A 13,925-nucleotide genomic window follows, 5' to 3' on the forward strand; every position below is an offset into this window, starting at 1 on the left:
CCGTTCCGGTTGTTCCAATTGGGATTGACCATTCACCTCCTCCAATGCAGATCCCTACTGAACAACCACCGATCCGGCACGTGTATATTCATCGACAAACATCAGCTCCTCCTTCAGCTTCTACCTTGTTTGCGGATCCTGTTGTTGCTCATGTCCCAGAACCCTCAGGACTTGATCTTCCCATTGCTTTACGAAAAAGTAAACATAGTTATACCCACCATCCCATTTCCAATTTTGTTTCAGTCTCTCACCTTTCCGCTTCACATCGCTAGTTTGTTTCACTGTTGTCATCTATTTTTATACCTAAGAATGTTCAAGAGGCTCTTAGCTCACCTGGGTGGCGACAGGCAATGGAGGAGGAACTCTCTGCCCTTTAGCATATTCAAACGTGGGAGCTTTCTACTCCTCCCGGTAAACATGTTGTGGGTTGTAAATGGGTGTAAAATGTTAAATACTTGCCGAATGGTAGTGTAGAGCGTCTGAAGGCCAAACTTGTTGCTAAAGGTTATTCACAATTGTATGGGGTGGACTATAATGGAGACCTTCTTTCCAGTGGCTAAGATTGGCTTTGTCCGTGTCTTAATTTCCCTGGTAGTTATGTATGATTGGCCATTGTTTCAATTTGACATTAAAAATGCCTTCCTTCATAGTGACCTTATGGAGGATGTATATATGGAGCAACCACCTGGATTTGTTGCTCAGGGGGAGGATGGTAAGATGTGCAGATTGAAAAAGGCAATTTATGGGTTGAAACAATCGCCTTGTGCTTGGTTTGGGAAATTTGGTGAAGTGGTGAAAAATTTTAGAATGAAACAATGCCAGGTTGACCACTCGGTGTTCAACTATGATTCAAAAGCCAGAAAGATTTTATTAATGGTCTATATGGATGATATTGTCATAACTAGTAGTAACAAATTGGGGATCGATAAACTAAAGGTCTTTCTGCAAAACCATTTTCAAACAAAAGACCTTGGGACATTGAAGTATTTCTTAAGTATAGAAGTTGCTAAATCAAAACAAGGTATAAACCTGTACAAAAGAAAATATGTTCTTGATCTGCTGGATGAAACAGGACTGTTAGGTGCAAAACCAACTGAAACTCCCATGGAGCCAAATGCTAAGTTGAGCAGTGATACAGAGGAAATATTTGATTATCCTAGAAGGTATAGACGGTTAGTGGGGAAGCTGAACTATTTGACTATCACAAGACCAGACATCTCCTTTGCAGTTAGTGTGGTGAGTCAATTTATGCAGAACCCTCGGATACTTCACTGGATGCAGTTCTTAGAATTATAAGGTACCTGAAGGGAGCTCCAGGCCGTGGGTTATTGAACAAACCAGGAGAAAGACTTGAGGTAATTGGGTATACAGATGCAGATTGGACAGGCTCTTGTGTCTGATAGAAGATCTACTACAGGTTACTGCACATTTCTTGGAGGAAATCTTGTGATATGGAAGAGTAAAAAGCAGACGATTGTGGCAAGGAGCAGTGTTGAAACCGAATACAGAGCCATGGCACACACTACATGTGAATTAATATAGCTGAGGAATCTCCTACAAGAAATCGGGTTCTCCATGGATAGACCTATGAAATTGTACTGTGACAATCAAGCTACACTCCACATCTCATCTAACCATGTTTTTCATGAGAGAACAAAGCACATAGAGATTAATTGCTACTTTGTGAGGGAGAAGGTCCTTACTGGAGAGATAAGCACAAAACATGTGGGTTGAGGTGATCAATGGGCATATTTGTTTACAAAAAGCTTAAGCTCAAGGAGAGTGAACTATATATGTAACAAGCTAGGATTATATGATATATATTCTCCAGCTTGAGGAGGAGTGTTAGAGCTAACTGAATAAGGGTAAATTAGTCATTTTATTTTTGTTAAGTTATGTGCTTATGTGGAAGTTTTAATAGAGACTTCCTGTCCCATACTTAAGTGGGTGAGGGGGAGTTTAGTCTTTGTACAGCTAATTAGAGACTAATTCATACTAGGGTCGACTGATAGGATTTAAGCTATCAGATTCGACTGTTCCTTTTCTTCTTCTTCTTCTTCTTCTTCCTCTGGTTCGAACTGCTAAAGCCACTGAGATAACAGTACCGATACTCAGTAACCAAGAAATCCGAAATCAATTAGCTCATAGCAGAAAGACAGACATATGTTAAACCATAACCTCTAAAATCAATTTGCAACTCAGACTTAGATTTGGTTAACTCCTATTCTAATTTCTAACACATAAATTTGGACTTCAACAAATCGTAAGACTGAAATAAAATGACACTCCAAAATCCAAATTGCCTCTCCAAGTGATTCTTGATAGATTTCAAAATCTACTAAAAACCATAATTACTGTGCTATTTAATTTACATCCTTCCCCTGCTACTAAAAGGTACGAAAAGACACATTTACTTCCAATCCATTAACAATTCAGAAGAAAAAAAAATAACTCGCTGATTAAAAGAAAACAGAACTCTTGGTTATGCAATAGGACATCAAGACCATTAACAAAAATGAAATTCAGTGATGTAAAAAACTGGATTTGCACTGCAGATCAGTACTACAAAACTACAAAGAGAAAGAATTTACACTAATGTGTATCACCAAAACAAACGCATCACAATAACGTAATTTTCCATGCTTTCATCTTATATCCTAATGTCAGTCCTAAACTTACCAGCAAATGTCCACCCAAACTGATTCATCACCCTAGTCCCTGTAAAGGTTGCAGAAAGAAAATTCCATTATTCAAACAGTGCAGTGTATCAAGCAAAACCAAATTAACCATTACAAATAGAATGCAGAATTGCTATGAGAAACTAAATAAAATTGTCTGATGTGAGAAATTTCATTAGGATGCATGGCAACCTGTATGGTATACCTAAATTTTAAGCAAAAGGGCCATTTGCTTGGTGCAGTGGTAAAAACATGGACTTTTCAATCTGAGAGGACACTTAGGCAAAAGTGCTAGAGATTATTAATTTTTTATCCTCTTCTCACTTGGTAAGATTATTCATGTCCTTGTAGAGGTAGTTTGATAACAGCTGAAATGGCTGTCTTTTAGTGAATAAGTTTTTAAGGAGACTGAGCTCCTTAATGGCTGAAGCTAAAGTTGGGTTGATTACTATATCCTTGAATATTTTACTTTTAGTTTTTTTATTTTAATATTTCAGCCACAAAAAGACAAAGCTCATTCAGTTCAGCCACTTCAGATGTTAACAAATGGCCCCATAATCCCTTCCATTAAGTTGAGAATAGATACCAATCATTCCCAATTTGCGTAAATCTGCCTCCAACTTGGTCTTTGGCACCGCCTTAGTGAAGAGATCAGCAAGCTGCATGTCAGAGGCAACTCTCTCCGATAAAGTGTCAATTCACTTCAATATGCTTAGTTCTGTCATGTTGAACTGGATTATAAGCAATGTTAAATAGCAGCCTAATTATCATAGTATAGCATCAGGGGCCTCTCATAAGTAAAACCTAATTCCTCAAATAGGGATCTCAGCCATAATCCTAAGCCACACCATTCGCCATAGCTATATATTCAGCTTCGGTACTAGAACGAGCAACAACATTTTGCTTCTTGCTTTTCCAAGAGACAAGATTTCCTCCTACAAAAGCACAATACCTAGAGGTGGATCTCCTATCATCAACATGCCCAGCCCAATCAACATCTGTGTAGACTTTTATTTTCATGTGACCATTATCTTTGAAGAGTATGCCTCCACCTGGACATCTCTTCAAATAAGCAAGGATCCTCTCAGCTGCAAGATGAGTGGTTCTGAGGAAATGCATATACTGGCTAACAACACTGACCGCATAAGAAATGCCCGGTCGTGTGAGGCAAAGATAAAGGAGTTTCCCAACCAACCGTTGAAACATAACCTTGTCTTTAAGGGGCTCTCCACCTTCTACACTTATCTTATGATTTTGTTCAATAGGTGTGCCAGTAGGTTTAACGCCTATCTTCCTAGTTTCTTCCAAAAAGTCGAGAAAATACTTTGGGAAACAAAAATCCCGTGTTTAGACCGTGCTACCTCAATGCCCAAGAAATATTGTAGTTCTCCCAAATCTTTGACCTCAAATTCTTGGTGAAGCAATTGCTTAAGAGGGTCAATCTCACGAGTATCACTCCCTATTACCACAATATCATCCACATATACAAGTAGGGTCAAGGAGGATCATTTTTCTTAATGAAAAGGGTGTGATCTGATTCAGCTTGAATAGATCCAAATTTATCAAGGGCCTATCTAAATCTGTCAAACCACACTCTTGGAGACTGTTTCAGTCCATATAAGGCTTTATTCAGGCAACAGACCTTCTCCCCTACTTCTGTACTATAGAATCTAGGAGGTGACTCCATATACATCTCCTTTTGCAAATCACCATTGAGGAAGGCATTTTTGACATCCATCTGAAACAATGGCCATGAGAAATTTGCTACAAGGGGTAGTAGGGCTCTAATAGTATTCATCTTGGCCACTAGTACAAAGGTCTCCAAATAGTCTATGCCATATGTCTGTGTAAACCCCTTGGCAACTAATCTGACCTTATATCTTTCAGCAAAGCCATTAACATTATGTTTTGCTGTAAACACCCATCTGCGCCCAACTAGTTTCTTTCCTTTAGGCTGCTCAACTAACTCCCATGTATTGTTCTTTAGAAGAGCATTCATCTTTACCTACATTGCATCTAAGGCTGCAACTTGGGTTATGTTGGCCCGAACCCAACCCGAAAAAATTGGGTTGGGTTAGGTTGGGTTGATGTTCAGGTTAGGGTTAGGGTTGAAATTCATGAACCCGACTTTACTTCGAGTTGGGTTAGGGTTGACCCCTTAGCCAACCAGACCCAAACTGAACCCGACTCTATAGTACATGACATATATAAATATATGTTATATGTAATATATAACATACATTGATGTGTTTAGATGCATGATATTTGTATAGCCCCCCCTACATAGTATCCTTTAAGATAATCACTTCACTTAATCCTAATCAGAAAGGCTAAAACCTTAATAATATTATTTTATGTTTTTTCGAAAATTTTATTCATCTCCTCTATATTGTTTACTGCCCAAGAAAGATCTATTGTAAGCCATAACTCATTATTTCTAATAGGGTTGTTCACGGGTCGGGTTGGGTCGGTTTACTGAGGTTTTTCCAACCGACCCGACCTGGTCGGGTTACCTGAGATGGAAACCGAAACCGACCCAGTGTTAAGCAAAACCGACCTGGTCAGTTTGAGTCGGGTTGGGTTGGTTTGGGTCGGTTTCGGCTCTAAGTTCATCCATGCCCCATGGCCACCTAGTTTTCTAGAAATATATTTAAAACTGAAATATGTATTTTAGAAATATATATATATATATATATATATAAACAAAAATATACATACAAATATATTGGAATATATATTTTCTGGAAATATATATTTGACATATTTCATAATATATATTTTTTAGATATAGATATTGGAATATATATTTTCAAATATTTAGGTTTTTAGTTAAGTAGGAACTAAGTCGGTTCGGTTTGGGTCGGTTTCAGTTTTCACACAAGAAAACCGAAACCAACCTGAACCATCGGTTTATTAATTTGTACAACCCGAAACCGACCAGTGCTGATGAAAAGCCGCCCGACTCGGGTTGGTCGGTTTGGTCGGGTTGGGCCTTCTTATGAACAGCCCTAATTTCTAACACTTGTTTTTTTGAATTGTGTACCAAAAAAAAAAAGTCAACAAACAAATACTAATGAAACATAGGATTAATATATGTAGTGAAAGTTGAGTTAAGATCTAAAATCGAGAAATTTATGAGGTTTTAAGGGATGGGAAGAAGGTTGGGTTGGGCCAAACCCAACCCGAAATTGACTTCGGGTTGGGTTGGGTTGGGGTTTAGAACTTAGGGTTGGGCTAGGGTTGGATTCAACCAACCTAACCCGGCCTGACTTGCAGCCCTAATTGCATCCTTCCACTTGGGTACTGACAACGCTTCCTACACTGTTGTGGGAATGGCAATAGGAGCAATAGAGGCCAAAAAGGACTTATAGGATGGAGATAAATGATCATAAGACAAAGACAAACTGGGAACTTAGGGTTGGGCTAGGGTTGGATTCAACCAACCTAACCCGGCCTGACTTGCAGCCCTAATTGCATCCTTCCACTTGGGTACTGACAACGCTTCCTACACTGTTGTGGGAATGGCAATAGGAGCAATAGAGGCCAAAAAGGACTTATAGGATGGAGATAAATGATCATAAGACAAAGACAAACTGGGAACTTAGGGTTGGGCTAGGGTTGGATTCAACCAACCTAACCCGGCCTGACTTGCAGCCCTAATTGCATCCTTCCACTTGGGTACTGACAACGCTTCCTACACTGTTGTGGGAATGGCAATAGGAGCAATAGAGGCCAAAAAGGACTTATAGGATGGAGATAAATGATCATAAGACAAACTGGGAAATATGATGGGCTATAGATGAGGTACAATGATGCTTCCCTTTACGGGCTGCAATTACAAGATCAAGATCATCCAATGGGGGAGAAGGCTCAACAATGGAGGGTATGGGAGATATCTCATCTATAGTGGAAGATAGAGGAATTGTGATACTTAGATTTGGTGCCGCAAAGGAAATTGGAGTTGGCTTGGACTGCTGATGACCAAAATCAACCTACCTCCACCGCTTGTGATACACCCTCAAACCCTGGCATCTTTTTTTATATCAATAACAACAATTTCATTAATGCACCTCCTTCTTTGTATGCACTTTCTGATTTTAAGAATAAGCCAGTGGGGAATGCACCTCTTAAGGACCAATTTCCTTCCTTGTATGCACTTTTTGATTTTAAGAATAAGCCAGTGTCCTCCTTCCTCTTCCTTGTCTGGTTTTGGTTGGAATTTGGGTCTGAGAAGGGCTATGTGCTCCAACCTAGACAGTATTTCGAGTCTCCTCCTTCTTGATAATGTTTTCTTGGACCCTTCTAAGGATTACTCTAGAATCTGGACCCCTACCCCTACTGGCTTTTTCTCCTGTGCCGCTTTCTTTAAAGTGCTTTGCCAGCCCTCAAATCCTGTAACCCTCCCCCCCACCTTCCCTGTTAATGAGGTTTGGTGTAGACCAATTCCTCCTAAGGTTGGTGGTTTTTGTGGGAAGCTTTTTTGGAAAGATTCAACACTGATGATCTGCTCCAAAAGAAGAGACCCAATACTTGTTTGTCCCCTCATTGGTGTGTTCTTTGTAATGCTGATGGGGAGACCGGTTTTCATCTTCTGGTGTCTTACCAATTTGCTAAGTCTATTTGGGAGTGGGCTTTATCTCTTTTTGGGTGTACTTGGATCCCGCCATCAAATTTTCAAGGCCTTTGTGCTCATTTCTTCAGGTAGCATACGAAAAGGGGAAGGACTATGTGGAGAGGAATGAGGGCAGCAGTATGCTGGTCTTTGTGGGAAGAAAGAAATACCAGAATCTTCTCTGATGTAAAGAGAGGGGCTTAAGAATTGAAGGTCCTGATCCACATAAGGGTTATTCAGTGGATGAAGTCGCTAGAGCTGCTCACAGAATATTTTTTTTTTTTTATCAATAACACTTTCATTAATCATCAGTAGAAAATTTACAGGAGGAAGACAAGCATACTTATCTTCCAAGAGTCACTAAGAGCCTCATAAAAGAAAGAAAAAAGAAGAAAAAGAGAAAAGAATACACTAAAGTTACAGCTTAGCCCAAAACAGTGAATCCCTTTCTGCCCCTTGTTTAGCTAAACCGTCAGCTAGGGAATTAGCCAATCTTTTAACCCAACATGTCTTAACTTCCATCTCCCGCACCAGCCACATGAATTTCCTCCTCTCAATGTTATACTTCCATAAACCATTTTGATCTTTAATCAGCCATCCTATCACCACCTCTAAATCCCCTTCAATTATGAGTTTCTTGATGTTCAACTCCTTAGCTTTCCGGGCTCCTTCCATAACTGCAAGGATCTCAGCTCTAAGGGAGTCACTCACTCCAATTGGGCCTGAGAACATGGCAGAGATGACCCCATTTTCGTCCCTAAAAACACCTCCAATCCCCGATTGCCCTGGATTTCCCCTATTGCATCCATCAAAGTTTAATTTCAAGAATCCTCTAGGTGGGGGAGTCCAAACCACTTTCATAACTGACTTGGTCTGTGTGCAATTTGCAATTTCACCCCACTTCCTCAACATGTCATCCACAGTGTAATCTGTGAATAGTTTCAAATATTTCAGCCACTGTACCGCCCTAATATGTATGATAGCCTTCAGATCTACTGCTCCTCTTTGGGTTTCTGAGAATATCCTGGAGTTTCTTTCCTCCCACAATGTCCAACATACTGCAGCCCTTAGTCCTCTCCACATTATCCTTCCCCTTTTTATCCGCCACCTGAAAAAGGTGGGGGAGAAAAGGCCCTGCAAGTCTGATGGGGAATTCCAACTGCGTCCAAATAAGGAGGAAGCCCAATCCCAAATTGACCTCGCAAAGTGGCAAGACACCAGTAGGTGAAAACCAGTCTCCCCATCCGCTTTACATAGAACACACCACTGAGGTGACAGACAAGTATTGGGTCTCTTCTTTTGGAGTAGATCACCATCCGCTGCTCACAGAATATTCAGTAGATGACTTGCTAAGGAAGTGGGGCAAGATTGCTAGCTGTACCCAGATTAAAGTAGGGAAGAGTGTGTCTTGGACTCCCCCACCTGTTGGTTTCATGAAACTAAACTTTGATGGAAGTAGTAAAGGGAACACCAGACAATCAGGGATTAGGGGTGTCTTCAGGGATGAGAATGGGGTTGTTTTTGCCATGTTTTCAGGCCCAATTGGTGTGGGTGACTCTCTCAAAGCTGAGATTCACACAGTTTTGGAAGGTGTCCAGAAAGCTAGGGAGATGAAAATTAGAAAACTTATGATTGAAGGGAACTCGGAGGTGGTAGTTGGGTGGCTGAAAAAAGAAGACAACAGCTTATGGAGTTATAGTAATTTGAAGAGAAAATTAAGATGGCTGGTTCGAGAAATGGAAGTTAAAATCACTTGGGTAAATAGATCAGCTAATTCTTTTGCTGATGGGCTAGCTAAACAAGGGGTGGACAGGGATGTCATGTTCTGGGCAGAGATGTGATTTACTTTTCTTCTTTTTCTGTTCTCTCTTTCTCTCTTGTTTCCTCTTTTGGGGCTCTTGGTGTAGCTGGAAGATGAGAAATTTGTCTTCCTCTCTGTAAGTATTTTGATAATTAATGAATTAATGAATTGTTTTGTTGATAAAAAAAAACAATTTCATTAATCAAATAATCTGAACAATAAGGTACACAGAGGGAGAGCTAAACTTTCTTAACTCCCTATTGAGGCTAGAAGCCCCATACAAACTATAGTTATAACTGAGCCCAGAAAATAGATTCCCTAACCACCCCCTGCTTAGCTAACCCATCAGCATAGGAGATCTCTTCACCCAGCTGAGTTTGGCATCCATGTCCTTAACCATCCACCTGTACTTTTTCTTTTCATTTCTGTAAGCCCATAACCCAGCCTTGTCTTCTTTCAACCACCCTACTACCACCTTCGAGTCCCCTTCAATTACATGTCTTCTAATGTTCATTTCCTTAGCTCTTTGGACACCTTCTACAACAGCATAGATTTCAGCTGTGAGAGAATCACCCATCCCAATTGGACCTGAGAACAAGGAAAAAACAGTCCCATTCTCATCCCTAAACACACCCCCAATTCCTAACATCCCTGGGTTCCCTCTACTACTACCATCAAAGTTCAGTTTTACAAAGTCAAAGGGAGGGGGAATCCAGGACACACTCTGGCCTATTTTGACCTGGGTACACTTGGAAATCTCTCCCCATTTTCTCAGCAGATCATCCACTGTAAAGTCTATAAACAACTCTGAAGATTTCAGCCACTGTACCACCCTCACATGAATCAACTCCATCAGGTTTTCAGCCCTTCTCTCCTTTTCTGAGAAAATCCTTAAGTTCCTTTCTTCCCACAATGACCATCACACAACGGACCTTAAGCATCTCCACATAGTCTTGCCCCTTTTCGGCTGCCACCTAAATAAGGAAGAAGAAAATAGATTCTACAAGTTCAGTGGGGGGGTCCAGCTGCACCCAAAAAGGGAGAATGCCCGTTCCCAAATAGTTCTTGCAAACTGGCAAGAGACCAATAGGTGAAAACCAGTCTCCCCATCAGCTTTAAAGAGAACACACTGGTGAGGGGATAAGCATGTCTTGGGTCTCTTCTTTTGAAACAAATCACTTGTGTTGATTCTTTCCAGAAAAGTTTCCCAACAAAAACTCCCAAGCCTAGGAGGAATTGGCTTTACACCTAATCTCTTTAACTTGGAAAGAAGGGCCAATGGGGCTTGTCGACTGGGTAATGACTTTAAAGAAAGAGGCACAAGAGAAAGATCCCAATGGGGTGGGGGTCCAAATTCTAGTGTCATCCTTTTCGGGGTACAAGAAAACATTTTCTAGAAGACCAAGGAGAGTCAAAATGTTGTTCAGGTCTGTGTTTCTAACAATTCTCCTCAATCCCCAAATTCCAACCAAACCCAAAGTTTGAAGATGAGGAGACAAGAAAGGATGAGATTGGCTCATTTTTCAAATCTGAGAGGGCATAAAGTGATGGAAATTGATCCTTCAAAGGAACATTCCCCACCCACGTTTGTTCCCAAAATTTTATGAAATTGCCTGAGTTTAGGTCATACCTGATCAGAGGGGAGAAGAGTGGTAACAGATCATGGATGGCTTTCCAAGGTGAAGCACTTGTAGTCCTTGCCAGAATTCCGGAATCCCAGCCATTGCCTTCCAGCCCATGAATGCCAGCCACTAACTTAGCCCACAACCTCTCCCTCTCTAAAGAGAACCTCCAAATCCATTTCCCCAATAAAGCCTCATTCCTTTTTCTAATATTCCCAAACCCCAACCCCCCTAACTTCTTACTCCTACTCACCACCTCCCAACCTACCCTATGATCCCTCTTCTCCTCCCCTATTTCCCACAAAAAATCTCTCATCAGCTTCTCCAATCTATTAGACACCTTTGTTAGAATCTTGAATACCAACAAAAAGTATATGGGTAGATTGGCTAGAGTTGCCCTAATAAGTGTAATCCTCCCACCAAGAGAAAGGTAATTCCTCTTCTAAGATGTTAGTCTCTTCTCAAATTTTTCCACCACTGGATTCCAAAAACTCTTTCTTAGGGTTGTCTCCCAAGGTAAATATAGATAATTCAAGGGCCAACTTGACACTTCAAGTCCCAAAACCTCTGCACACTCCCTGACCTCCCCTTCCTCCATGTTCACTCCCACTACACAACTTTTCTCAAAGCTTACCTTAAGGTTGGACATCTACGCAAAGAGTTGTATCACCAACTTTATGTTCCTAATCCATCTTAGATCTCCACCTTCACAAAACAGAATTGTATCATCCGCAAATTGTAAATGGATAATAGGTATTTCCTCCCTTCCTATCCTCCATCCTCTTATTAGGCCCCTTGAATCTGCTCTATGAATCAACCTCCCCAATACATCTGCAATCAACGTGAACAAGAAAGGAGAGAGTGGATCCCCTTGTCTTATTCCCCTTATAGTTGGGAAGAAGTCGACCACTATCCCATTTACCAGCACAAAGTAATGGCAACTCCAGACACACCCCAAGATCCATTTACACCATCTTCCCTTGAACCTGAAGTTAACCATAACCTCCTTCAAAAAAGACCAGTCCACCGAGTCATAAGCCTTTTCTAGATCCAATTTGCACACCACTCCTTTCTTTTTTACCCTTTTGAAATTCTCCACTCTCATTAGCAATTAAAATCTAATCAATTATCTGTCTCCCCTTCACAAAAGCTCCTTGGTTTGGTGCAACTATAGATGGCAAGACTTGCTTTAATCTTAAAGACAACACCTTTGCAATTATCTTATATAGGCTATTTACCAAGCTGATTGGTTGGGAGGCATCTTTCTTAGGAATTAAAGCATTGAATGCGGAGTTCAACCCAGGATTTATTACTCCCCTTCTATAGAATTCACCAAACACTAGTATTAAATCCCTTTGTAGGATACCCCAGCAGTTTGGTAAAAAGCCATTGTGAAACCATCCGGGCCAAGAGCTTTTGTTCTGTCAATAGAAAACATAGCCTCCCTTATTTCCTCCACTTTAAATCTCCTTTCCAACCATTGACTGTTTTCTACCCCAATATTTGGCCAATCCATCCCTTCTAACCACACCCTCCCACTTAGAGGCCTTCTAAAAATGGATTTAAAATGTTCTGTAAAGGCCCCTGCTATCTCATTCTGGTGGGTCAGGACTAATCCATCAACTTCAAGTCTAGAAATAGAATTTTTCCTCCTCCCGCCATTTACCATAGAATGAAAAAAGCTAGTGTTTCTATCTCCCTCCTTCAACCATCTACATCAAGATTTCTGTCTCCAGCTTACTTCCTCCTTATGCAAACAATCCTCCAACTATCTCCTCAAGCCCCCTCTTTGTTCCTTGTCTCCCTCCTCAAAATCTCCCCTTTCCTCTTTCAAGTCCAGCACCTCAATCTGATCCATCAATATTCTCTTTCTTTTTTCTAGTCTACCAAACTCCAACTGGTTTCACTCCCTAATCTTTGCTTCCAGAAATTGGAGTTTCTTGTGAAACCTCATTCCTTCCCATTCCACTGAAGGGTTACATTGTCCCCACCATTCTATGACTCTCTTAGTAAACCCCGGGTGGAGTAGCCACATATTTTCAAACCTAAAAAGGATTGGTCCACCATACCTCCTTTCCAATCACTATGGACCAATGATCATAAGTCAATCTAGGAAGTGCTCTGGATGATAAGTTCCCCCAATGTTCCTCCCAATTTGTTGAGAATAGGAACCTATCCAGCTTAGAACAGATCGAGTTCGACTAGAGATTGGACCAAGTGAAGGTTTTATGGGCTAATAGGATCTCTTTAAGCTCAAACACCTCCACAAATTGGTTAAACTTCTTCATACTTGTAGTCACTTTCTGATTAGGGTTATAAGATTCCTCTATGAACCTAATCACATTGAAGTCCCCCCCATACACCAAGGCCCTTCCCATAAGCCCTTTACATCACCCAACTCCTCCCACATTTGCTTTCTCTCTCTGTAGTCAGTTGGTCCATAAACATTCGTTAACACCCACTCAAACCCATCCTCTATCTGCTTGAATTTCAAAGATATTGAGTATTTACCAACCAGTTCCTCCAAACCTTCAAGAACATCCGTCTTCCACATTGTTACTATCCCTCTTGAGGCTCCCCAAGATGGGGCAGCCGCGCAATTGATCCCCCTGGCTCTCCAAATACTCTTTGCCCATCTGCTATCGAAATCCATTCTTTTGGACTCCTGAATTAGCACTACATCCAAGTCAAACCTCTTGAGCACCTCTTTAATAGTAGTTCTTTTCCTTGCACTTCCTAAACCCCTCGCGTTCCAGCTTAAAATCCTCATATCCACCCTTTCCTAGCCCCTCCCCCTCTACACCACCCCTTTACTTCCCCCCTTTCCACCTCTCGCTCTTTGCACCAAACTGCTTGTCTCCTTTAATATCTCTTTTTAACCTCTCCACTTAATTTCCTCTTCTTAGTTTTGCACTCCTTTTTCTTCTGTAACATAACTTTCAGCTCATTCAAGCTCTTCATTTTACATCCTAGTCTTCCCACAAAGTCTATTATAGAGTCCTCTCCACTAGAGACCTTCCCCACTATACCCTTTCCTCTTCCTGCCCCCTCACCTTTTGAACCCTCAATCCCCTCTCATCGGAGTCATTCCCTATTGTTCCATTTATCTCCTTTCTCTATAATACATTTTGTTCAACTTCACAAAATATTCTTTCAATGATCTCCCACACCTTGTTTCTATTCCTTTCTTCCACCATCACCCCACTACCCTT

The 13,925-nt window shown here is 41.0% G+C and overlaps 1 protein-coding gene across 3 annotated transcripts in view; it reads right to left on the reverse strand.

Annotated features, from left to right (window-relative positions):
• The window catches only part of LOC104608666 (uncharacterized), a 29,400-nt gene that overhangs the window by 3,618 nt on the left and 11,857 nt on the right, over positions 1 to 13,925 (reverse strand). The window contains exon 2 of one of the 3 annotated variants that reach the window (XM_010274722.3): positions 2,680 to 2,718. The exons of 1 other annotated variant lie outside the window; for it this stretch is intronic. In XM_010274722.3, coding sequence (XP_010273024.1) covers positions 2,712 to 2,718 — 7 coding nt within the window. In that variant the 3' untranslated portion in view covers positions 2,680 to 2,711. Of the gene's footprint in view, positions 1 to 2,459; positions 2,719 to 13,925 lie in introns of those variants that run through there. One more of the 3 variants, XM_088891228.1, reaches the window with a different exon arrangement.

This window comes from Nelumbo nucifera, chromosome 1 (assembly GCF_055504915.1).
Source record: "Nelumbo nucifera cultivar China Antique chromosome 1, China Antique-T2T, whole genome shotgun sequence".
NCBI lineage: Eukaryota > Viridiplantae > Streptophyta > Magnoliopsida > Proteales > Nelumbonaceae > Nelumbo > Nelumbo nucifera.